The 21,390-nt window shown below is 55.1% G+C and overlaps 2 protein-coding genes across 19 annotated transcripts in view; one reads left to right on the top strand and one right to left on the bottom strand.

The window, feature by feature from the left end:
* The window catches only part of DNM1 (dynamin 1), a 44,598-nt gene extending 43,043 nt beyond the window's left edge, over window positions 1-1,555 (top strand). For 8 of the 16 annotated variants that reach the window (XR_010749173.1, XM_066367032.1, XM_066367029.1 and 5 more), the window contains one exon: window positions 62-1,555. Coding sequence is in view for 7 of the 16 variants with exons in the window: in XM_066367032.1 (XP_066223129.1) it covers window positions 62-134 (73 nt within the window). In the remaining 9 variants the exon portion in view is untranslated. The remainder of the gene's footprint in view (window positions 1-61) is intronic. The other 8 variants (XR_010749176.1, XM_066367034.1, XM_066367033.1 and 5 more) reach the window with 4 other exon arrangements.
* A 571-nt stretch (window positions 1,556-2,126) lies between these two features.
* GOLGA2 (golgin A2) lies at window positions 2,127-21,280 on the bottom strand. Of its 3 annotated transcripts, XM_066367025.1 has the most exons (27): window positions 21,140-21,280; window positions 19,552-19,674; window positions 18,530-18,610; window positions 15,226-15,321; window positions 14,929-14,972; window positions 14,751-14,811; window positions 14,306-14,365; window positions 14,047-14,127; window positions 13,296-13,334; window positions 12,722-12,784; window positions 12,541-12,634; window positions 12,346-12,452; window positions 9,533-9,591; window positions 9,091-9,232; window positions 7,392-7,481; window positions 7,187-7,294; window positions 6,912-6,999; window positions 6,175-6,512; window positions 5,041-5,154; window positions 4,123-4,347; window positions 3,958-4,033; window positions 3,652-3,740; window positions 3,185-3,391; window positions 3,005-3,107; window positions 2,809-2,915; window positions 2,585-2,741; window positions 2,127-2,496 (listed from the first exon to the last, which is right to left on the bottom strand). In XM_066367025.1, exons 1-27 carry the CDS (start codon window positions 21,218-21,220, stop codon window positions 2,303-2,305), a joined length of 3,027 nt encoding a protein of 1,008 aa, XP_066223122.1. In that variant the 5' UTR covers window positions 21,221-21,280; the 3' UTR covers window positions 2,127-2,302. The 3 variants fall into 3 exon arrangements, with proteins under 3 accessions (XP_066223122.1, XP_066223124.1, XP_066223123.1); XM_066367027.1 differs by lacking the exon at window positions 15,226-15,321; XM_066367026.1 differs by lacking the exon at window positions 18,530-18,610.
* Between the last annotated feature and the right edge of the window lie 110 nt (window positions 21,281-21,390).

Raw genomic sequence — 21,390 nt, 5'->3', positions numbered from 1 at the left:
GGCCCACGGAACCTGCCCGCACTGCCCCTGCGCTGACTCTCGTTCTTCTGCTTCTCCCCAGCAGGAAGGGCCCAGCCTCACCTACGCGACCTGCAGTTCCCCGGCCAGCTGAGGCTCCCCTCTTAGACTTGTAAGCCTGTGGCCACTGGCATCCGGCTAGCTGTCCTCCTTGCCTCCCCAGGGTCCCTTCCGAGGACTCCTGGGCTTTCTGCCCACCCAGAGGGGCCTCCAGTGCTCCCTCCAGCCATCCTTCTAGCTTTGCTCTCCTGGTTCAAACTGTGTTCTTTCTCCTGTCTTTTCCATCAGGCCTGGTGGCTGTTGTGTGGGGCTCATAGCCCCATACTGCCTGAGGCCAGTGGTGGCCGGGACCAGTGGGTTGAAAGGTACAGGGACCGCCCTGGCTGGGTAGCTCAGTTAGTTAGAGCATTGACCCAACTACGCCAAGGTTGCAGGTTTGATCCCCCGTCAGGGCACACACAAGAAGGAACCAATGAGTGCATAAATAAGTGGAACAGCAAACTGATGTTTCTCTCTCTCCCTCCTTCTTCTCTAAAATCAATAAATGGAAAAAGAATAAAAAAAGATTAGGGGGCCATAGAAGAGGGAATGCAGAGGGGCTGAGCATTTGTCTGGAGCTGTGGGTGCACTGCCTGGTGGTGTGTGAGAGACCAGCGTGTGTGGCTGGGGGGCCCCTCCCCTGTGAAGCCCAGGCCCCGCCCCTGTGAAGCTCTGGCCCCACCCATCTTCAGCTCCTCCCTTCCATCTGTCCTTTCTAGTTTCTCTCTTCCAGAACCCTCGCCCACACCTTCGTCTGCATCTTCTCCCCCTGCCCTCCCTCCCTTCACGCCCTGGCCGGGCTCCGCTGCCCTTGCCTTACCAGCTCTCTCCCTCCTCTCTCCTGTTCTCTCTCTCTCTGCTTCCTCTCCAACTGCCAGCCGATCGGGTCAGGCAAGTCCATCCCGACCTGAGAGCCCCAGGCCCCCCTTCGACCTCTAACCAGATCCCTTCTCTTCCTCGGAGACCTCCCCTTCCAAGCCTGCTTGGACGGCTCTTCTGTGACTTGACAATGGCTCCCCAGCCCCAATTCGCCCCCTTCATCTGTGACTTAGTCTGTCGTAGTGGTGAGCTGACACACCCAGCGTGACGTTAGTGAAACTTGTGCTCCTCTGTGGTATTTCTCCTGCCCTGTTCTATAAATATCTATAAATACTCATATATATATAAAAATATATATACACACACGCACATGGCTGCCACAGTCTCGCCTCTAGTGCTGGGAATCACCATGCTGTCCTTGCGGAGTCTTGTGGCTCAACCATCAAGGAACACTGTCACCCTGACATCCTCCAACAAAGTGTGCCACCTACGATGAGCTTCCCTGTCATGCCCGGCCCGTGGACAGTCAGCCGCCCTATGCCACCTTCCCACCCCTCCCCACTTGTGCGTGGGGGTGCTGCACTGGCAGCCGAGTGGCTCTCTGACCACTACCAGTCTTGCTATCTCTTGGCTGAGAATAAAACCCATATCTGGACAATGGGGAACAGTGTGTCCTCTGCTGGCTTGTGTTCTTTGTGGCCCTCAGGGAGAGATAATCAGACATTGGGGTACAGGGGTGGGGGAAGGGCCCAGCCATTGCCAGGGTGCTTTAAGGAATGGAGAAACGGCCCCATCCTTTCCAAGGCCTCCTGGGAAAGCACCTGGTTAGCGGTCCCTCATCCTGTGAATCCTACTCTGACCACCAGGGGGCAGGAATACCATTTCAGCCTGGAGGGAGGATGTGGGGTGTGGTTGGGCACTGTGCCAGACAGAACAAACAGGCCACCAGAAGTCAGGGTCATGGAATGGAAATCACCTGGCCTGAAAGCTCTATTGGGTGCTGTACCCTGCTTTCCCTCCCTAGGATTAGATCAGGCTTTGAAGTCTGTCAGCCATTAGGGCACACTGCCCTATAAGAGCCCCATGGCTGACCCCTTGGGGTCCTCTAGGCCTAGATTTCTTACAGCCCCATGCTGAAACACACTGGGGATCTGCACAATGCAGAAGCCTGCCCTCTGCTGGCAGGACCCACTTGCTGGTCAGTGCCTGCAACACAGGACCCAATGACCAGAAACAAGAACACAAAGCCATACAGTATGGCTAAATCCATTTATTCCGAAATAAACAAATAGAGGAGTCAAATCAACCCCATCCCTGCCTCCTTCCTCTGACCTATGTTATCAATAAATAAGTTTATTCTTGTATTATAATAGTAGTGACAGGGCCAGCGCCCCCGGCCCCGCCTCTCCAGAGTAGTGTCGAGTTATTAGATCACCATGATCTTCACCCCAGTGTCATTATCAGCCCGGTAGAAGAAGGGGATGCAGGGGGTTTTGCTCAAGCCTGGGTACTCGGGGCTCTGCAGCTCACAGAGCAGCTGCATGATCTGCTGTGCGGTGGAGTTCTCCAGGGCAGCGGGGCCGGGCTCCCCACTGTCGGCGAGGCTCACCTCGTGAAGGTCTTTGGAGAGAGAAAGGCAGGGCTCTCAGGGACATGGGAGCTCTCCCTGCCCACCTGCATGCCCGTCCTCCCCCAGAGCTCCACTCACCTCCCTGGCTATGAGCAGCGCCAGGGGCCTGGGAGGCCGGGGGTGCTGTCTCGGGCTCCCCAGCAGGGTTCTGGGCAGTGCCCAGGAACTTGCCGTACAATTCATTCCGCTCGCTCACCAGGCGGACCACCAGCTCCTGCAGCTCCAGGAGCTTTACCTGGAGAGAGAGGCACTCAGCGCTGCCCGGCCCCGCCCGCCACTCGCAGGGATGCCAGGGCCCCTACCTTCATATCCTCCTTGTCCTTCGCCAGCCGACTAATGTACTCCTCCTTCTCGCGGTGGCGCTCCTTCAGCACTGCCCTCTGATTCTGGTACAGGGTGATGTAGTCTCCTGCGAGGAAGGGACCGGGCCAGGGCTCAGCTGCGGGCGCTCCCCACCCGCCAGGCTGCGCCCCTGCCCCAGGCAGCCCTTCCGCTCACCGATGGTGTCTGTCTCCCCTGACAGCTGGATGCAGCGATGCTCCAGCTCCTCCACCCGCTCCTTCAGGTCCACGTTCTCCTGCATGAGCTCGGTAAAGCGGCTCTGCAGCCCAGCGCGGGGTCAGGGCTCGGCAGCCTCCTGCCTGCCCAGCCCGCCCTCCTGGGGGCACGCGCTCTCACCTGCAGCTTGTCCATTGCCCCCTGGAGGGCCTGGTGGCTCTCCGCAGGCACACTGTCCCCGCTGCTGCCCGGGGCTGGGGCCTCATGCTGGGGCGCGGCCGCCAGGTGCGCCAGGCGCCGGCAGTGCACCCTCTGCTGCTTCAGCTGCCTGCGCAGCCGGGCCTGCTCTTCCTCGGCACTGGCGAAGGCCGTGTTAAAAAATGCCACCTGCAGGAAGAGGGGGGTGTGCGCCTCTGTGGGCAAACGCTGGGGACAAGCAGGAGGCAGGGAGGTGGGGGAGCTCCCCCTCTCGGGACCCCTGGACACTCCTCTGGTTCAAGGGCGGTGATGTCTGACCATCAGCTCCCAGGGGAGGTTGGGATCAAGAGAAGGTAGAGGGTAGAAACCAAGAGGTAAGAAGGGAGTCCGGGAGGGAGCTCAGAGGGCGGCAGAAGGGTGAGACAGGGAAGGGCAGCAGGGCAGCTCACCATGGCCTCTCGGCTCTCCAGGTCCTCCGGCATGCTCAGCTTCGGCCGGGGAGCCTCCTCCTCATCCTCCTCTCCGTCCAGTCCGTCTCCTGTCGGGGACAGCGCAGGGGTCCTCAGACAACCCCCCAGGGAGGTAGAGCAGCCTGGGAAGAGAGCTCGGGGCCCAGCTCTGCCCTGCCTCCTGTGCAGCCCAGTCCCCTGAGGAAAGCACTCACTGTCCTAAAGGTCTCTTCTAACTCAAATCTCTGCTGCTACAAGTCCCCTCCCTCCCCGCTCTGTTCTCTCCCTCTGGGTGGTTCCAATTACCTTCCCCAGGCTGAGCCATAAGGCTCAGCTGGGCCTGTAGCTGCTGGTTCTGTTGGTTGACAGCGTCCAGGAGCCCCTGAGGGGCCAGGAAAGAGTGTGAGAAGGGACACAGGCTGCAGGCCTTCCCACTCAGGGCCCAGGGGCCCAGCACTCCACGTCCCTCACCTGGGTCTCCTGCAACTCCTGGCGGGTCATCTGGGCCTCCGCCTTGCCCTGAACTTCCTCCTGCTGCTGCTGCTCCAGGAGCTGGGACTGCAGCAGGAGCTGCTTCTGCAGCAGCTCTTTGTCAAAGACCAGCTGCTGATAGGCAGCTGCATACTGCTGCAGGTGGCTCAGGTACTGGTCCCGCTGCTGCTGAAGGCTCTGAGCCTCCTGGCTCTTCAGCTCCACCTGCGACAGGACCCGGCAGTGAGAGTGAGCGGGGCTCGCTCTCAGATTCCGAGCCTCTAGCTTGAGGAGGCTGGGCACAGACCCTTGTGCCTAAGGCAGGCCCTGAGGGGTTCGCCGCCTGCCCAGCCCCGGCGTCCTCGCACCAGGGCCTCAGTGACTGCCTCCCTTGCCCAGAGCCCCATGCCACCTCCACCCAGCCTCATACTCATAACAACCTGCTTTCTATTTGAACTTTAGGCCACAGACTTTTGGAAAAGCAGAGAGCGCTAACCAACACCTGCACAATGTACACTAAATGTACGACTATCATTTAATCCTCAATACCTCTATGAGGAAACCGCTAACCCCCCTTGTAAGTTAAGGAACCTGAGGCTTAGAGACGTGACGTGAATTAGTGCCTAGTGGGGCTGAGGTTAGAATCGAGGGCCAACTGCAAAGAGGCGCCACCATCCACCGTCCCCTCTGAGCTCAGTGTCTGCTGGGGATGATGACCTACAGCACAGGGCTACCCCCTCCAGAGATCCGAGGGCAGGAGGCAGCAAGTAGGCACGGGCTCTGTGGGACTCTAGGCCACCAGTCTCCAGGCTGGCGCTGCCTCTGTCCCGCCCCAGGCACCCAGTGCACGCTCGCCCAGGAGCCTCTTTCCCCGAGGCCAGGGCCCTCTCTGAGCCCCCCTTGGCGGGGCGGGCTCACCGTCTCCTTCAGTTCCCCCAACTTCTCCTGCAGCTGGCCCTGCTTCTTGGCCAGCTCCTTCTTGACATACTGCTCCGTCTGAAGCGTGCTGGTGATCTCCATGTTCTCATTGGTCTGGAGAGAAAGAAGCCATCAGCAGCCACTCAACACAGATGAAGACACCAGAACATAGATGTCTGCTTCCTGCAGCTCAAGGAAGGGTAGAGGCAGGTAGGACCCCCGCCCCCGCCACATTCATTAGCTGGGCTCTCTGGGTCACAGGATGCCTGCACAGACACCACTTCATGTAAGGACTATACTGCCACATGTAAAAGATGGGAAGAGCCTGACCAGGCGGTGGCGCAGTGGATAGAGCGTCGGACTGGGATGCAGAAGACCCAGGTTTGAGACCCCGAGGTCGCCAGTTTGAGCACGGGCTCATCTGGCTTGAGCAAAAGCCCACCGGCTTGAACCCAAGGTCGCTGGCTCCAGCAAGGGGTTACTCGGTCTGCTGAAGGCCCGCGTCAAGGCACATATGAGAAAGCAGTCAATGAACAACTAAGGTGTTGCAACACACAATGAAAAACTAGTGATTGATGCTTCTCATCTCTCTCCGTTCCTGTCTGTCTGTCCCTGTCTATCCCTCTCTCTGACTCACTCTCTGTCTCTGTAAAAAATTAAAAATTAAAATTAAAAAAAAAAAAGGAAGAAGCCCTGGCCGGTTGGCTCAGTGGTAGAGTGTCGGCCTGGCATGCAGGAGTCCCAGGTTCGATTCCTGGCCAGGGCACACAGGAGAAGCGCCCATCTGCTTCCCCACCCCTCCCACTCTCCTTCCTCTCTGTCTGTCTTCCTCTCCTGCAGCCAAGTTGACCCGGGCGCTGAGGACCACTCCATGGCCTCCACCTCAGGCACTAGAATGACTCTGGCAGCAATGGAGCGACGCCCCAGATGGGCAGAGCATCGCCCCCTGGTGGGCATGCCCGGTGGACCCTGGTCTGGCGCATGCGGGAGTCGGACTGCCTCCCTGCTTCTAGCTTTGGAAAAATACAAAAAAATAATTAAACAAATAAAATAAAAATTTAAAAAAGAAAAAAAGGCGGGAAGACAAAGGCCCACAGGGGTTAAGCGTCCTGCCCTGCCCCACCGGGCTCGCACCAGCCTGACAAAGCTGTCCTGCAGCTCAGCCAGCTGCTCCTTGAGCTCCCGGTTCTGGGCCAGCGCGCGGCTGATGGTGGCGCGGTCGCTCTGCATGTTCTCCAGGATCTGCTGGCGCATCTCGGCCTGCTCCCCCCAGCGCTCGGCCTCGCGCTCCAGCGCCAGCAGCCGCTGCCCCTGCTCCTCGTTCAGGCGGCTCAGACCTTCGTTGTCCTGAATCTGGGCCCGCAGCTGCTCTGCCAGGCTCTCCAGCTCCTGCTGTAGCTGCTCTGCTTTGGCTCGTAGCTGCTGCTCCGCCTCGGAGGGCCCTGCTGGAGGCTCCTGGGCCAGGGCGGCAGCTGAGAGAGGAGACAAGCAGTAAGGGCCTCTCCCCTCTGTAGTCTCCAACTGCTTGTCTTTGTCCATCCCTCCTCCCTCGGCCTCCTTGCCCCGGGCCTGGCTTCCTGGCTAACAATTATTCACACTCATATGATGTTCACTCTTTCAAGACACTTTCAAATAGAGTTCTTTACATTTTTATGCTCAAGACCAGTCTGGGTCGCTGACAGTAGGCGCCCCACCCTTTGGTAGATGGGGACAGAGGCGCAGAGAGGCTGCAGGACTGCCTGCTCCTGGTGCTGACCTGCTGCCCTTTGCCACAAGGCCCTTCCGCCCACCGCCTCCTCCGAGGGTTCGAGCCACCCTCCCCGGCCGCCCCAGTGCGGGTCCTGCGCCCAGACCACTCCCGCTCAGCTTACCTGTCTGGCCCCTCGCTTGGGCCAGGCTGGCCTCCAGTTGCAGCACCTGACTCACGCTGTCCTCCTTCTCCTCCCTCAGCCTGCACATCTGCCCAAAGCACGGAGCGTGTGGAGGGGACGGAGCAACGGCCAGGCCACCGTCTCCCTCCCAGCCCCGCCTACAAGACCCACACCCACCTCGGGCTGCGCACCGCAAGTGACACGGTTCCCATTCTACAGGTGCCCAGAAAGAACAAGTGACTCAGCTCGGGCAGGGGCTGAAGGTCCCGCCTCACCTGCTCTGACATCTGCTGCATCTTCTGTTGCCAAATGGCATTCTCTTCTTTCAGATTCTCCGCATACTGGTCTCTCTCCACCTGCAGCTGCTTCAGCAAATCCTTCAGCTGCAAGAAAGGGGGCAGTTAGCAGGGGCTGGCACCGGGTCCCCGCTCCTGGCCACCTGGGTCGTCCTCCTCTCCCCTTCCCCCTGCAAAGCCTCACCTGCTCCACGCGTGTCTCCAGCTGGGCCCGCTCTTCCAGGGCCTGCTGTAGCTGCTCCTTGCTATCCGGGGTTTCCGACTGACTAGAAAACTGGAAGGTCAAGAATGAGGTTAGATCTGGGCAGCCCACACAACGCTCCCCAAAAGGGTCTGAACTAGGATCAAGTCTCCACTCAGGGTCAATAAAGAACTCTATCTTCATATTAGTATCCTGTCCATAGGGTTTCTATTTACTAAATTCTCATTGTAACTATTCAAACAATGAGTGTTCCAAGTCCTCCCAACATTTCCTCTAGCCCCCTAATCCTTCCCATCTGCTGTGTATCCCTCCAGACCCTTTCCATACATGTGCAAACAGGTGTAATGCACACTACAGCTGTGCTGTCTGGGGATTCTGTCATGGAGGGTTCTGCAACTTCTCTTTACTCTGCTGCACACAAGCTGTAATAATTTCTGTAATGGCTGCATAGCAGTGCAATATGTGAATATAGCATACACTCATCACACCTTACTGAGGGCGTTCAGATGGCTTTAACGAGTAAGCCTAGACCTGGTGCTGGTTCTCAGCATGGAGTGGTTGGGTCAGAAGTGGGTCAGAAGTCTGAGTAGCCATCTGACTTCAGAGCAGCCTTGAGCTCTAACTTCTCGTGTCTCTAGAAGAGCATTTAGAAGCTTTTTTTTTTTCCTTTTATTTTTATTGTGACAGAGACAGAGAGAGTCAGAGAGACAGACAGATAGGAACAGACAGACAGGAATGGAGAGAGATGAGAAGCATCAATTCTTCCTTGTGGCACCTTAGTTGTTAATTGATTGCTTTCTCATATGTGCCTTGACCGGGGGGCTACAGCAGACCAAGTGACGGCTTGCTCAATCCAGATGAGCCCGTGCTCAAGCTGGCAACCTCGGGGTCTCAAACCTGGTTCCTCCGCATCCCAGTCTGATGCTCTTTCCACTGCACTACAGCCTGGTCAGGCTCTAGAAGAGCATTTAGGAGACTGCCTCTACCGGGGACAGGCACCGAGACCACCCTGGTGGGTGGACGGATAGGAGGGGAGGAGAGCTTAGATCTGTTTGCTACCCGGGCCAGACCAAATTTGGAGACTCATGTTTCACTCTGGGGTCTGATCACAGAGGAGCCCTGACAACCAGGTCACATCCAGGAGAGAGCAATCAGGAAAGTGACAGGCTGAGAAAAAAGATCTTAGGAAGGACAGGGCACTCACACACATCCCCTTTCAAAGTATCTGAAGGTCTGTCTTGGGAAAGAGTTGGATTTTCCTGTGTTGTTCAGAAAGGATGCAAGACCCGGGTGGAAAGTAGTTCCGTGAAGGCAGAGCACTGCTCAGTGTGAAGAAGACCGAAGAGGAGGAGCTCTCTGGCCCGGGCACCCTGACTCCCTGGGGCTTAGCCCCCATGAGGAAGAACACAGACTCACGGCTAGCCTGATAAATGTCGCCTGTGAAACAATGGTTTTCAACCAGGATGCTTTTAAAAACAAAAAATAAGTCCTACCTCTGAGATTCTGTTTCCACAATTAGGGCAGAGCCCCAAGTTGTAGATTTTTATCAAAATCTAGGGTTCTACAGCAAGACCAGAACAAGGATTCAAACTGTCTGGCTCCTGCCTGGGGGTCACCCTCATGAGCCCAGAGACCCTGGCCACCTCCCGAGGGGCCGGGATGCCTGAGCCCAGCTGCTCACCTGCTGCAACAGGAGCTCTGACATCTCCAGCTTCTTCCGCAGCTCTTCCGTCCTGAGCTGCACGGCCTCCCTGTCGGTCACCAGGACCCGAAGCTTCTCCTGCAGCTCCGAGTTCTCCTGCTTCAGGTCTTCATTAGTTTTGCTGTGGCCAGAGGCAGCGGGGAAAGGCACAAATAAAGAACAGAAAAGATCACTCTGGTGATCAACCCACCGCTCTCTCCACAGACCCAGACTGGTGGCACTGGAAGGAACCCCAGAATCAAGAGTCACAAGTGACAGGCCAGAGAGGGGACATGAGTTGCATGAGGCCAAGCATGAGTCGGCAGAGCAGGGACCAGAGCCTGCTCTGTGCACCCTTCTCATGCTATCTGCATCCCTCCCACCTCCCCGCACGTCAGGTCACGCTGCGCGGTCCCCCAGCCCTCCCCGTCGCCCATCCTACTTGCTCTTGTATAACTCCAGCTTTAGGGCGTCCCGGCTTTTAGTGAGTTCTTTGTTGCTCTGCAAATACAGAAAGGGTAGTCAGGCTGGGCAGGCCGGTGAGCTGGCAGACTAACAGCCGGGACAGCGACAGCAGCAGCAACACTTTCTCACCCCAGTCACACTCTACATCTTTCCCAAGCACTTCCTAGCCCACCGTCTCGTCTGCTTTAATAAGAACTCGGGGCCCTGGCCGGTTGGCTCAGCGGTAGAGCGTCGGCCTAGCGTGCGGAGGACCCGGGTTCGATTCCCGGCCAGGGCACACAGGAGAAGCGCCCATTTGCTTCTCCACCCCTCCGCCGCACTTTCCTCTCTGTCTCTCTCTTCCCCTCCCGCAGCCAAGGCTCCATTGGAGCAAAGATGGCCCGGGCGCTGGGGATGGCTCTGTGGCCTCTGCCCCAGGCGCTAGAGTGGCTCTGGTCGCAATATGGCGACGCCCAGGATGGGCAGAGCATCGCCCCCTGGTGGGCAGAGCGTCGCCCCATGGTGGGCGTGCCGGGTGGATCCCGGTCGGGCGCATGCGGGAGTCTGTCTGACTGTCTCTCCCCGTTTCCAGCTTCAGAAAAAAAAAAAAGAAAAAAAAAAAAAAAAGAACTCGGTACGGTACAAGTGGCAGGTGTAGAGGACCAATTCATAGCTGGCCGACAGAGGCCCGAGACAGCAGCTAATACTGCTCTCATTACTAATGTCATCGTTGTCACTGCGCCGACACTCTGAATCCTCACAGTCACCACAGGAGGCAGTTACTAGTATTATCCGCATTTTACAGGTAAACAACACAGAGCATTAGAGGTTAAATCTCTTGCCTAAAATTACTAGAGCTACGACTGAACACTCAGGTCTGTCTGAGTCTCTATAACCACATTTCCTTTCTGTGGTGGGGGCACATTATGAGGGGAAAATTAAATTTTTATTGTCATTTTTCATTCATTTTGTTGAATGGATAACACATTGACATAGCCCCGAACTCAGAAGGCACAGAACAAACGTGTCCCTAACCACTCTGTTCCTCTCCCCCGGGTTTGAACTGATTTGAGAGGGCAGAGCCTGCTCTGGGCACCGTTCTCATGCTATCTGCACGAGAGAGAGAGAGAAAAGGGGAAAGAGAGAGGTGGGGAGGGAGAGCAAGAGAAACATCGATTTGTTATTCCATTTCTATATGTGTTCATTGGTTGATTCTTGTATAGTGGTACCTTGACACAGGAGTTTAATTTGTTTCATGGCCAAGCTCATGACTCAATTTGCTCGTGTGTCAAATCGAATTTCCCCATTTAAATTAATGGAATGCAATTAATCAGTTCCAGCCCCCAAAAACCACACGAATTTTTTGTTTCATGTGCTTTTTAAATAAGAAAATGTACTTTATATATATACACACACACACACACACACACACACAATAAGAGAGAATGTAAAGAAATAAACTGGTTTATGAAGTGTATTCACCTTCAAGGTCAGGCGAAGATGCTGGCGGAGGGGAGGAGACTGGCAGGGGGGGTTTGCATTTCATGCCCTGTTGCTTAACATAACTTACTCTCTACACACTTAATGCTACATTTAATTGCAAAATTCAACTTACACACTATGTATGATATTGTAACTTAATCGCTAAACTTAATTGCTATTTTTTTACTTTGCTGAATCATCATCATTTTCTTCACTGACTTTTGGCTTTTTTGCCACACTTTTCCTCACTTTCACAAAGAGGCCGTTTCAACAAAAACCTTTCCATGGAAGTTTGTTTTTTCCTCCCTTTCAGAACGTTCCGCAGGCCATCTAGTGGAGGTGGTGGAAGCTCGTGATTCAAATATCCACTCGTGACTTACAGCAAAAAATCCCGCGAGTGACTGCTTGTCTCTCAAATTGCTCGTGATTTAAAGTGCTCGTGTGTCACGGTACCAATGTATATGCCATGACCAGGGATCCAACCTGCGATCTTAGTGTACTGGGACAGCACTCTAACCAGCTGAGCTACCTGCTGGGGCTCCCCGGGGTTTCCAAGAATCTTTTCAGACATGCTTATCTCTCTCTCTCTCTCTCTCTCTCTCTCTCACACACACACACACACACACACACATTTCCCCCCTTCTACGCACAAGGTAGCATATGCCTCTGCCCCAAACACCCAGGACTTGGCCAAGGCCCCCTGCTAGTTAAGGGCAGGGCTGGCACTTAGGCCCTGGGGTCTACATCCAGTGCCCACTCCAGACAGCACAGCCCAATGCCCACAGCAAACAACACATCCCCAGGCTGCTGCTAACAACCACACAACTTGAAAGCAGTGAACCTTCAGGACAGCAGACACTCCATCCTAAAGAAGGGGCCCTGGCCGGTTGGTTCAGTGGTAGAGCGTCAGCCTGGCGTGCAGGAGTCCCGGGTTCGATTCCCGGCCAGGGCACACAGGAGAAGCGCCCATCTGCTTCTCCACCCCTCCCCCTCTCCTTCCTCTCTGTCTCTCTCTTCCCCTCCTGCAGCCGAGGCTCCATTGGAGCAAAGTTGGCCTGGGTGCTGAGGATGGCTCTGTGACCTCTGCCTCAGGCACTAAAATGGCTCTGGTTGCAACAGAGCGACGCCCAGGTGGGCAGAGCATCGCCCCCTGGTGGGCATGCCAGGTGGATGCCGGGTGGATCCCGATCGGGCGCATGCGGGAGTCTGTGTGACTGCCTCCCCGTTTCCAACTTCAGAAAAATACAGAAAAATAAAAAGAAGGGACCCTGACGCTTGCTGCCCCCTCAGGGAAGCTGCGCCTCCATGGCGGGCCGGCTGCGGGCTCACCCTGTCTGCCTGCTTCTGCTGCGTGGAGACAGAACATAGCGTCCGCTCCAGGTCCCCGACGCGCTGCTGGGCGGACTGCAGGAGACCAGCCAGATCCTCCGCCTCTCCTGGAACGACAGAGTGAAGTCCAAAGAAGAGATGCCACTGAAGGCCTGCCCGCGTGCCACGCTGGAGGATGACAGTCTAGCTTCCCACCTGTTTTTTGCCGGGCTGCTTGCTGAGTGTGGGCCAGGGCTGTCTGCAGTTCTGTCTTCTCGGACACCAGAATCCCTATGGTCTGGATGTGAATCTTTGGGAGAAAAGCCAAACAAGCGGTGAGAAAGAGGAAAAGAAACATCTCCTAGAGAGCACGGGGCACACCCTGCCGGCCACTCACCTGTAACTGCTCTCTCAGAGCCCCTTGTTCCTTTGCAAGCTTCTGCTTATACTCCTGCTTCTCCTGTAGCACAAGAGAAGACACATCTCGCACCGAGAGGGGACAGAAATGAACCAGCAAAGGACCTGCCCCAGAATGCCACCAATGAGGCCAGGGTGGAGGGTGGAGGGGAACGGGTGGGGGAGGGGAAGATGAGCGATGGGAGGGCTGGGACGGGCCCTTTATGTGTCCAGGCTGGGAGCAGGCAAGACAAGAATGGGCCCTTACATCTGAGCCCCCCCCCAAACCCCTCAGCCACATAATGAGCAGATAAAAAAATCAGGACATGCCCTGGCAGGGTGGCTCAGTGGATAAAGTGTCATCCTGCCTCACTGAGGTCACAGGTTTGATACCCAGTCAGGGCACATATGAGAAGCAATCAATGATGCACAACTAAATGGAACTAAGTGGAACAATGAGGTGATGCTTCTCTCTCGCCCCCTTCCCCCCACTCTTTCTCTGTCCCCCTCCCCCCCCCCATGGAAAAATCGAAAAACAAATTTTTTTAATTTAAAAAACAAAGTAATCACGTTACTTTTTCTACTTGATCCACAAGTTCGTGGTTCTGCTGTTTCTGTGGAAAGAGTCAGAGGAAGGTTACTGAGGCTCTCGCCTCGTGCACTCCCCAGACCAAGGGGTCAGACAGGGAACAAGAGTGGCTTTTACAGGCACAGCTCAAAGCTCCCAAGCAAAGAGACTTTGGGTCCAGGGTGGTTTTGGTCCCAGCTAAAGAAATTAATGTCTCAATATGAGGCCCCTAAAAGGACAATGACATAAAGCTCTAGAAGTGGAGTTTGAGAAGGGAAAGACTACCCTTTCGCCGGCTCATGATTTGGAAGTGTGCATCCATTCAATGGTTATTTCCTGAGCACACAAGGTCCTATTCTCAATAGCAGAGATATCGAAATGTAAAGGATCTTTAAACCTTTGATTTTTTGAGCTAACAGGGAACTTGAGAGAGAAGTGACTTGTTCAAGGTCAAAGAACAAATGAGGGGCAGAGTCAGGGCCAGAACACAGCAGAGAAGCTAGTGCTCCCCCTAGAGGCAACAGCGCGACGAGGGCAAGTGCAGAGGGGCCAACAAGGAGGCGTGTCTGGAGGACAGAGCAGGCAAAGAGGGCAGCCACAGACAGAGCCATGCCACATGCTCCACTCTCTGGGGTCCCTCCAGCTGAGACCTAGACCCTCCAGTACCCCGTTCTCCCTTGGCACCAGGGGCCCCCAGCCCCTTTCTTCAGAGCCCCGGATTGGCAGCGTAGAATCAGGCGACCCCACTGGACTCTTACCAGTTCCTCTATCTCGCTACTGAGTTGTTTGTTTGTTAGATTGCTGGAATCCAGGGCTAGAGATAGCTCTTGGTACCGGCTCTGAGGCGCATGCAGAGAGGAGGAGTTGGAGAAGGGATGGGGGAGAGGTAGAAAGAGCAATCATTAGGGGTGGGGGTGCATCTGGGCTGTCTCAGCTGGCAGCAGAGCCCCCGCCCCCTCTGGTGGGGTCAGGGGACTGGCCCGCAGGGTGACTGGGCCACAGTCCAGGGCCACTCACCTCCAGAGCCTTTATATTAGCAGAAGATGCTAGCCCCTCCCCATTGACGAAGGATGCAGACTAGGAGAGAGAAGAGAGCTCACATGGAGACGCTCTGTCCCCTCCATGCCGAAGCCCTCTGACTTTCTGCCTTCCCCATCAACTGGTAAGAACTTTTCTGCCTAAACTGGCCCTCCCCCCATGAGCCCTTTGTGCTGACTTCTCCTGGTTCTACCCCCCCACCCTCCCAAGTAGCATCCACCATGTGCTTTCTGCAGCAGGACAGAAGGATGTGCAGCTGACCCGTGGTCCAGCTCCCTGACTCGCACAGCTTCCAAGGACAGGGTCAGGAACGACCGACTGAACAGCTGAGCTGACCGCTCCCAGCATCTGCCCTCCCTCTTGGGAGTCTCCACCTCCATTTCCACCCTACCCCCACCTCTCCGGGGGGCCCCGTTCAGGGTACCTCGCCCACGAGGCCGTTGAGCTGCCGTGAAAGCTGGCGCAGGCTCTCCGTGGACGAGAATCTGGGGGTGAACACAGCAGTCAGCAGGGCGGGGACCTCACGGAAAAGACGGGGTCACGGGCAGTGGCCTGCCCTGACTCCTCAGCCTAGGGACCGCTCCCCCACAGGAGACACTCACGTGCTTTCAGACAGGACAAAGGGACCATTTTCAGGATCACAGTCCTGTTTGGGAAGAAACACAGGAGGTGAGAACCAGCCAGGATGAACCAAACTCATCCTGACAACCTCCAATCTCACAGAAACTCAAGGAGACACCTGGGCTTGGCCTCCCCCGCCCCAGTCCTCAGGAAGGGCGCTGGGCTGTGGGAACCAAGCCACCTGAAGAAAGGGGCAGAGGCCATAGGGGGCCCAGTCCTCTGGGCAGGAAGAGAGCAAACAGAGGAGGGCAGTGGACAAAGGGGGAAAGGGAACAAACCCGAGTTGATGACGTAGCACTAGGGGAAAGGGCACCGCCAGGTGACATGGTGTCAGCAGAAGGCAGGGCTGCGGGAGTGGCGTGGTCTTTGGGTGCCTGTCACAGAGAAGAGCAGGGTGTGAGGGGGACAAGTGGGAAAGGCTTGTCACGGCCACGGACGCAGGAGTGCGGAGCAGGTAGGACAGGTGTTGCTGCAGTCAGTGGCGGTCACACATGCTGGGCCCGCTCTAGGGTGTGGCTATGGCTTGCCCAGTGCTCGGGCCACTCTGCAGCCCTCCGGCCAGCCAGAGCTCAAAGCAGGGCAGCAAGACCTCCTTCCCGAACACCAGGGGCCTTGTTCTCCCGGAAGCTCAGCAAAAGACAGGACTAGGATCTGACCTGCGGCAGCCCCAGCAGGTGGAAGGAAGGAAGCCGTGCCGAGTCGGGGAGGAGGCAGGCACTGCTCCTCCGAAAGCCTACCTGTGCCTCAGAGGGACCCCGCCACAGGCCCCTGCTGGGCAGACTGGTCTGCGCAGCTCTCCGCCTCCCTCCTCTCTCGCCCTCCCCTCCCTCCTCAGGTCTTTTGAGGGAAAGAAGCTGCCTCTCCCAGTTCCTGAAGGGAAAAAGGAACCCCACCCTAACCTCCTAGCTCCAGAACAACGGCCCAACCAAGAAAGCACCTGAGAGCCCAGAGGAGAGACATCCACCCTTGACTGTGGGCTTCCTGAGACACATCCTGGACTGAGGGCCGGGAGCCATGGAGAAGCCGCTCTCTCCCCGACATGGACCCACCTGCTAGACAGAGCCCCGTCCAGCCTGTCTCCAGGCTCAGGCCCGGCACTCAGTCTCACCCTCTGGCCCTGGAGTGCTAACGTCCAAAAGGCCAGACTGGCAAAGAAAGGGGGGCAAGGGTGACGAGCCAAAGCCCCACGAGGGGAGTGCCAGCGCAGGTGGGTCCCAGAGGAAGAGAGGGGGACAGCGGGCTGCCTGCCCGCCCTCTGGGGCCCTCAGCCCCCCTTACTGCACGTGCTGCAGGACCCGGGGGTCTGGGGCCGAGTCAAGCTATTTGCATTAGTGTCCACAGTGGGACCTTTGGCCCTGGGGCCTGGGGTTGCCTTGCCAACCTGTACAACTGACTCTAATAGGCAAGAGCAGGAGTGCCCAGCTGCCCGGGCAGGAGACTGTGGGGAAGGGGGCTCCTCCCAGTGGGCCAGGCAAGCTCTCGTCTCTCCCGGCATCCTGGATTCCCACTGATCCCTAGCATGAGACACAAAGAGTCTCAGAAGGGATAAAAAGAATTTTTCTGAGGACTTAAATATATATAACATGACTATTTTGTGAGGAAACAAATTATTTTCTCATTTTAACTCTTGTAGCTAAGTACAGAATTTTAAAAAAACACTGCCCACTCCCTTCAAATGTCCCATTCCACTAAAAAATATTTTATTTCTCCATTATTCCCCATTTCTGGTGCCCAAGATACTGCAATCACAGACCCACATCAGTGCAGGAGAAAACTCAAGTGGGAAACAGGTATTGGTAAAGAGAGAACTTTAAAACAAGAAAGGACTATGGGAATCTGTGTCTTCACTTCCAGGACGGGGAACCCAGCCAGGCACAGGCCACTCAGCTTCGGGACTCCTCTAGGCCTGTCCTGCCCTGCCCTGCCACCCGAGCTGCCAAGTGAGTCACAGCACCTGGAGAAACCTGACCAACCGGGCGTGAGCAGTCCTGCTGACCGAAACGTTCTAACCCAGCCAGCAGTGCCCTGGCCCAGCCCCTGGCCCCTGCCCATCTCCAGCAGGACCCGGCCCCTTTCAGCCCTACTCCTTGGGCCTGGCAGATGTCCCCCAGGAAGTTCATGAAGGAGGAAGTGCCAACATCCTGTCCGGAGAAAGGTCACCTCCTGGCCCAGTGATCACCAGGCTCCTCGCCTTTCTGAAATGTGATCTGTGAGCTCATAATCCTGGCCGTTACCTGTATCACGCCCTTGGCTTGGAACTTCCATTCCTCCCTCTCCCCATATGGATGAGTGCTACCCACCTCTGATCTCCAAAGCGGCCTCAAACACCATCCCTTCCAGCCTCAAGTCCACCTAAATCAACCTCTTCCTCAGCCGAGCACGGGGAACTCTAGCTTGCCTCTTCAGTGGAGCCTGCCTCCCTCCGTGGGCATTCTTTCTGGTCCCGTTTTCTCCGGGCCCAGCTCAGGGCCTCTGCTATCACGAGCCCACCCACTATGGCTAGCTGTCCATATTTGATTTGTACTCTTTTCCTCTTAACCCTAGAGAGCTGCCTCTCAAACCAAGATGAGCTCATCAACTCAAAAAATCGCCACTGCATAAAGCATCGACCTGGAAATGCTGAGGTTGCCGGTTCAAAACCCTGGGCTTGCCTGGTCAAGGCACATATGGGAGTTGATGCTTCCAGCTCCTCCCCCCTTCTTTCTCTCTGTCTCTCTCTCTTTCTCTCTCTCTCCTCTCTAAAAATGAATAAATAAAATAAAAAAATAAAATAAAAATTAAAAAAAAAAAATCGCCGGCCCTGGCTGGTTGGCTCAGCGGTAGAGCGTCAGCCTGGTGTGCGGGGGACCCGGGTTCGATTCCCGGCCAGGGCACATAGGAGAAGCGCCCATTTGCTTCTCCACCCCCACCCCCCTCCTTCCTCTCTGTCTCTCTCTTCCCCTCCCGCAGCCAAGGCTCCATTGGAGCAAAGATGGCCCGGGCGCTGGGGATGGCTCCTTGGCCTCTGCCCCAGGCGCTAGAGTGGCTCTGGTCGCGGCAGAGCGACGCCCCCTGGTGGGCAGAGCGTCGCCCCTGGTGGGCGTGCCGGGTGGATCCCGGTCGGGCGCATGCGGGAGTCTGTCTGTCTCTCCCCGTTTCCAGCTTCAGAAAAATACAAAAAAAAAAAAAAAAAAAAAAATCGCCACTGCTCTGTGGTCCGCTGGTCTTTTGGGAACAGATGCCCACAGGGCAAGACCTGAAGGTTCGGTTTTATTTCATCTCTCCTCCGAGAACACCGCTGGACCTTCAAACTTAAGGTTCAAAAAGCCAAAATCCCACACACCTGCTCTGGAAGCTATTCCCAAATTACCTTTAAACTTCAAGGTGTATCTCACCTTCTCCAAGATGATCAAAGATGTGGGGGAAGAAAAAAAAAACCCCAATCAACCAAGCAAGTGAAAAAGCAGACATGAACAGGCCAAGGGTTAATGAATGCAACATAAAATAAGCCAGAGGCAAGTACCCCCCAAACCGGAGAAGCCTCGGGGACATGCACAGCTGGGAGAGAGAACAAGCCAGAGAGGGGTCTCAGCACTGCCTCACCTTCCAATTGTCCAATGGGGAAAGGGCTACCCCATTGGAACGGTTAAGGTCGGACACCAGCACCTTCAGAATGTCCTGAATCTACAGGAAGCGAAAAGGGGAAAACAAGGGCAGGGGGAGAAAGAGAAAAGTGGCTTAGAGAGAGGCAAGAAAGTCAGGGAAGGAAGAAGAGAGGGGTTCAGGACATTTCAACGCTAGAGAAGAGAGAAGGGGCTCAGTACCATGGCCTGTGTGTGCCATCTTTCCAAACAGCCACTTGCTGCCTTGCCACAGGCGAAATAAATGCAAATGAACAGATGGAAAAGTCCCCCAAATGATGCAGTCACATAGAGCGGAGTCCCCTGCGCAGGGCACCTCTGATGAGGCTCAGACCCACTTCAAGCCCAGATGTGAGGGATGAATCTGGCAGGGCTGCATTTTAAACCAGGTTTCCAAGTCAAGGTGGGCTTGAACAAAAGGGATTACAGCTAAAAATAAGTTTGAAAGATACTGATCTGATCCAACAATGTCATCTTACAGATGAGGAAACTGAAGCCCCAGGGGAGGTAAGTGATTTTCCTGAGTTTATCCAGACATGGGCTCAAAACTCTTAATCCAGTGTCTGCGGCTCTTCTGGGGCTTCCTAGCGGGAGAGCCTGCAGGCAAGCTGCAGGCTGGTCCCACAGCCTGGCTTCCCCCAGTGCCTGGGGGTGAGGAAACCACCAGAGCAAGTCCAGTAGCAACTGCCCTTTCTTGGATGTTTACTCCACACCAGTCCCAGTATTAAGGGGTTAATATAAAAACATCATTTAAACTTTTTAAGTGCAAGACAGTATTACCCTGATTTTACTGATGTGGAAACAGCAATCCAAATGACTTAAACAATTTGCCCCAAACCATATCCCTAGCAGAGGGAGAGGTAGAATTAAGAACTCAAACCCAGAATTCTTAACCAGTACTTGACACTTCTTCCACAATATTAACCATTACCCTCTACCGCCCCGAGCACCCCTATCCCCAAAGCCTGGCCAGCCAAGACTCACATCCTCAGGCGAGTGACAACCATCAGAAGTGGCAGTCTCAGGGCTACTGCCATTTTTAATCTTCTTTTTCTTCTTAGCTCCCGAAGGAACACTAATGCCTCGCTGCTGCTGAAATTCTCTCAACTGCAAAGAGGAAAAGCAGTGAGACTCATGACAACTGTAAACCCCTGTATTCACACCCTACTTTACAGTTCACAAAATACTCAGATTCGCCATCTGATTTAATGCCACAACGCTACCTAGTGTTGTAATTCTTAATGACTGAAGAAATGGACTGATGACATAGTATTTTTTTTAAAAAAGGCAATAATGGAATTTAAAATAATTATTATAATAATAATGGAATGGAACCCAGCATTCTGACTCTGAGTTCTGGGGGTTATCCCATGATAACAGGGGACAAACCCAGAGGTAGAGGTGGTAAACATTTAAGTGATCAGACATAAGTGTTCTTTCTGTTGGAGATGCACACCACTACTTCATCTTTTACAAACTTTTACATCAATGTAGCCTAATGGCAATGAAGGAACATCTCTAGTGAATCTGGGATAGCAATAGAAAAAAAAAGACAACTCAAGCACCATTTCAGAGAGAAGTCTATTATAATCTAATAAATCTATGTAAATGTTATCCCTAAGTACATTAACATAAAAGGTTTTTTCTCAAGAGAAACCAGCACAACTCATGCTTCAGTCCCACATTTATTCTGTGGCAGTCAGAGCACCCCACGTTGAGATGATGATTTGGGGGAGATTCCCAGCTGGATCTCATTTCAAAGAGCACGAACTGAGGGCCAATCAGGTCCCAGAATCATAGGGAATTAGAACATGAGTTCGAGAATTCAAATAAAAAATTGCAGTCTGTCTGAAGAGTAGAAACTTGGGAGAAAACCAACAAAACAAAACACATTCTCCCCATTGACACCCAGAGATGTGGTCAATGTTTCGGGATCACTAATGAAATGTAGGCTTTTTATGCCATCAATGTCTATGTATGGGGCGCAGTCTGGAGTAAGGGAACCTTGAAACCTCTCTGATATAAACCCCATAATCCATAGTCCCTTTTAAGTTGGAAACTTGTGCCGGAACCAGAGAACCGGAAAGGGGATGAAAACACTAGGGGGACTGGGTCTTAAGATCAAACATCGGGCTCAAGGCGGTAATGACAGTTTCGAGGGGGATTGTGACATAACTACATTCCACTCCTCCCAACCGAAGCCCGAGTCGCCGCTCCGCGGTGGGGGAAGGGAGCGCAGGGCCTGGACCGAGGACCTTGGAGAGTCCAGGGAGCCCAGGGAGTCCAGGGAGCCCAGGAGGTCCGGTTCTGGGCTGCAGGAGGCAAGGGCCGCGCCTGGAGCCGGGAACTTCGGGGGTCACCAGTCCAAAGTCGCTGAGGGCGACGAGCGAGGCGGGGGCTGGGCTGCCGGGCGTGGGGGGGCGGGACTGGTGACAAGACTTTCGGGGGGGACGCCAAGGGGCGCGGAGGATCTCCGCCCCGAGTGCCCCAGAGGCAGCACAGACTCTGGCCACAGTCGTGCCGTCAAGGGGCCTTGAAAAAAGTCAGGGAGCCACGATTTGGCATGTTTTACCTTTTTCCTGGCCTCGGCCAATTTTTTCTGTCGGACTTCTTCCGACATCTCGGGAAGGGGCGGGGGACGGGGGGGCCACATCACCGCGATCCCGGAAACCGCCTCGGAATTGCTTCCGGCAGCCACCGCGCATCTTTGCAACTACGCCAGAAAAGGAGGGATCAGGACGGTTATAGGCAGCAGCGTGTGGGCGCGGCCTTATTTATTTAACTCCATTGGTCTATGAAAAAAAAAAAAATGCAAGGAAGGGG

The sequence above is a fragment of the Saccopteryx leptura genome, chromosome 2, assembly GCF_036850995.1.
Source record: "Saccopteryx leptura isolate mSacLep1 chromosome 2, mSacLep1_pri_phased_curated, whole genome shotgun sequence".
In the NCBI taxonomy this organism is placed as follows: Eukaryota; Metazoa; Chordata; class Mammalia; order Chiroptera; family Emballonuridae; genus Saccopteryx; species Saccopteryx leptura.
Note: the sequence above shows the minus strand (reverse complement) of the source record. Positions and strands in the feature narration are given on the sequence as shown.

Coding starts and splice junctions, on each gene's coding strand:
- GOLGA2 (XM_066367025.1), bottom strand. CDS start 21,220: ATGTGGCCCCCCCGTCCCCCGCCCCTTCCCGAGATGTCGGAAGAAGTC. Junction 3,741..3,957: donor TATGGCTCAGCCTGGGGAAG/GTAATTGGAACC, acceptor TGTCCCCGACAG/GAGACGGACTGGACGGAGAG. Junction 3,392..3,651: donor TGGAGAGCCGAGAGGCCATG/GTGAGCTGCCCT, acceptor CTCTTCCTGCAG/GTGGCATTTTTTAACACGGC.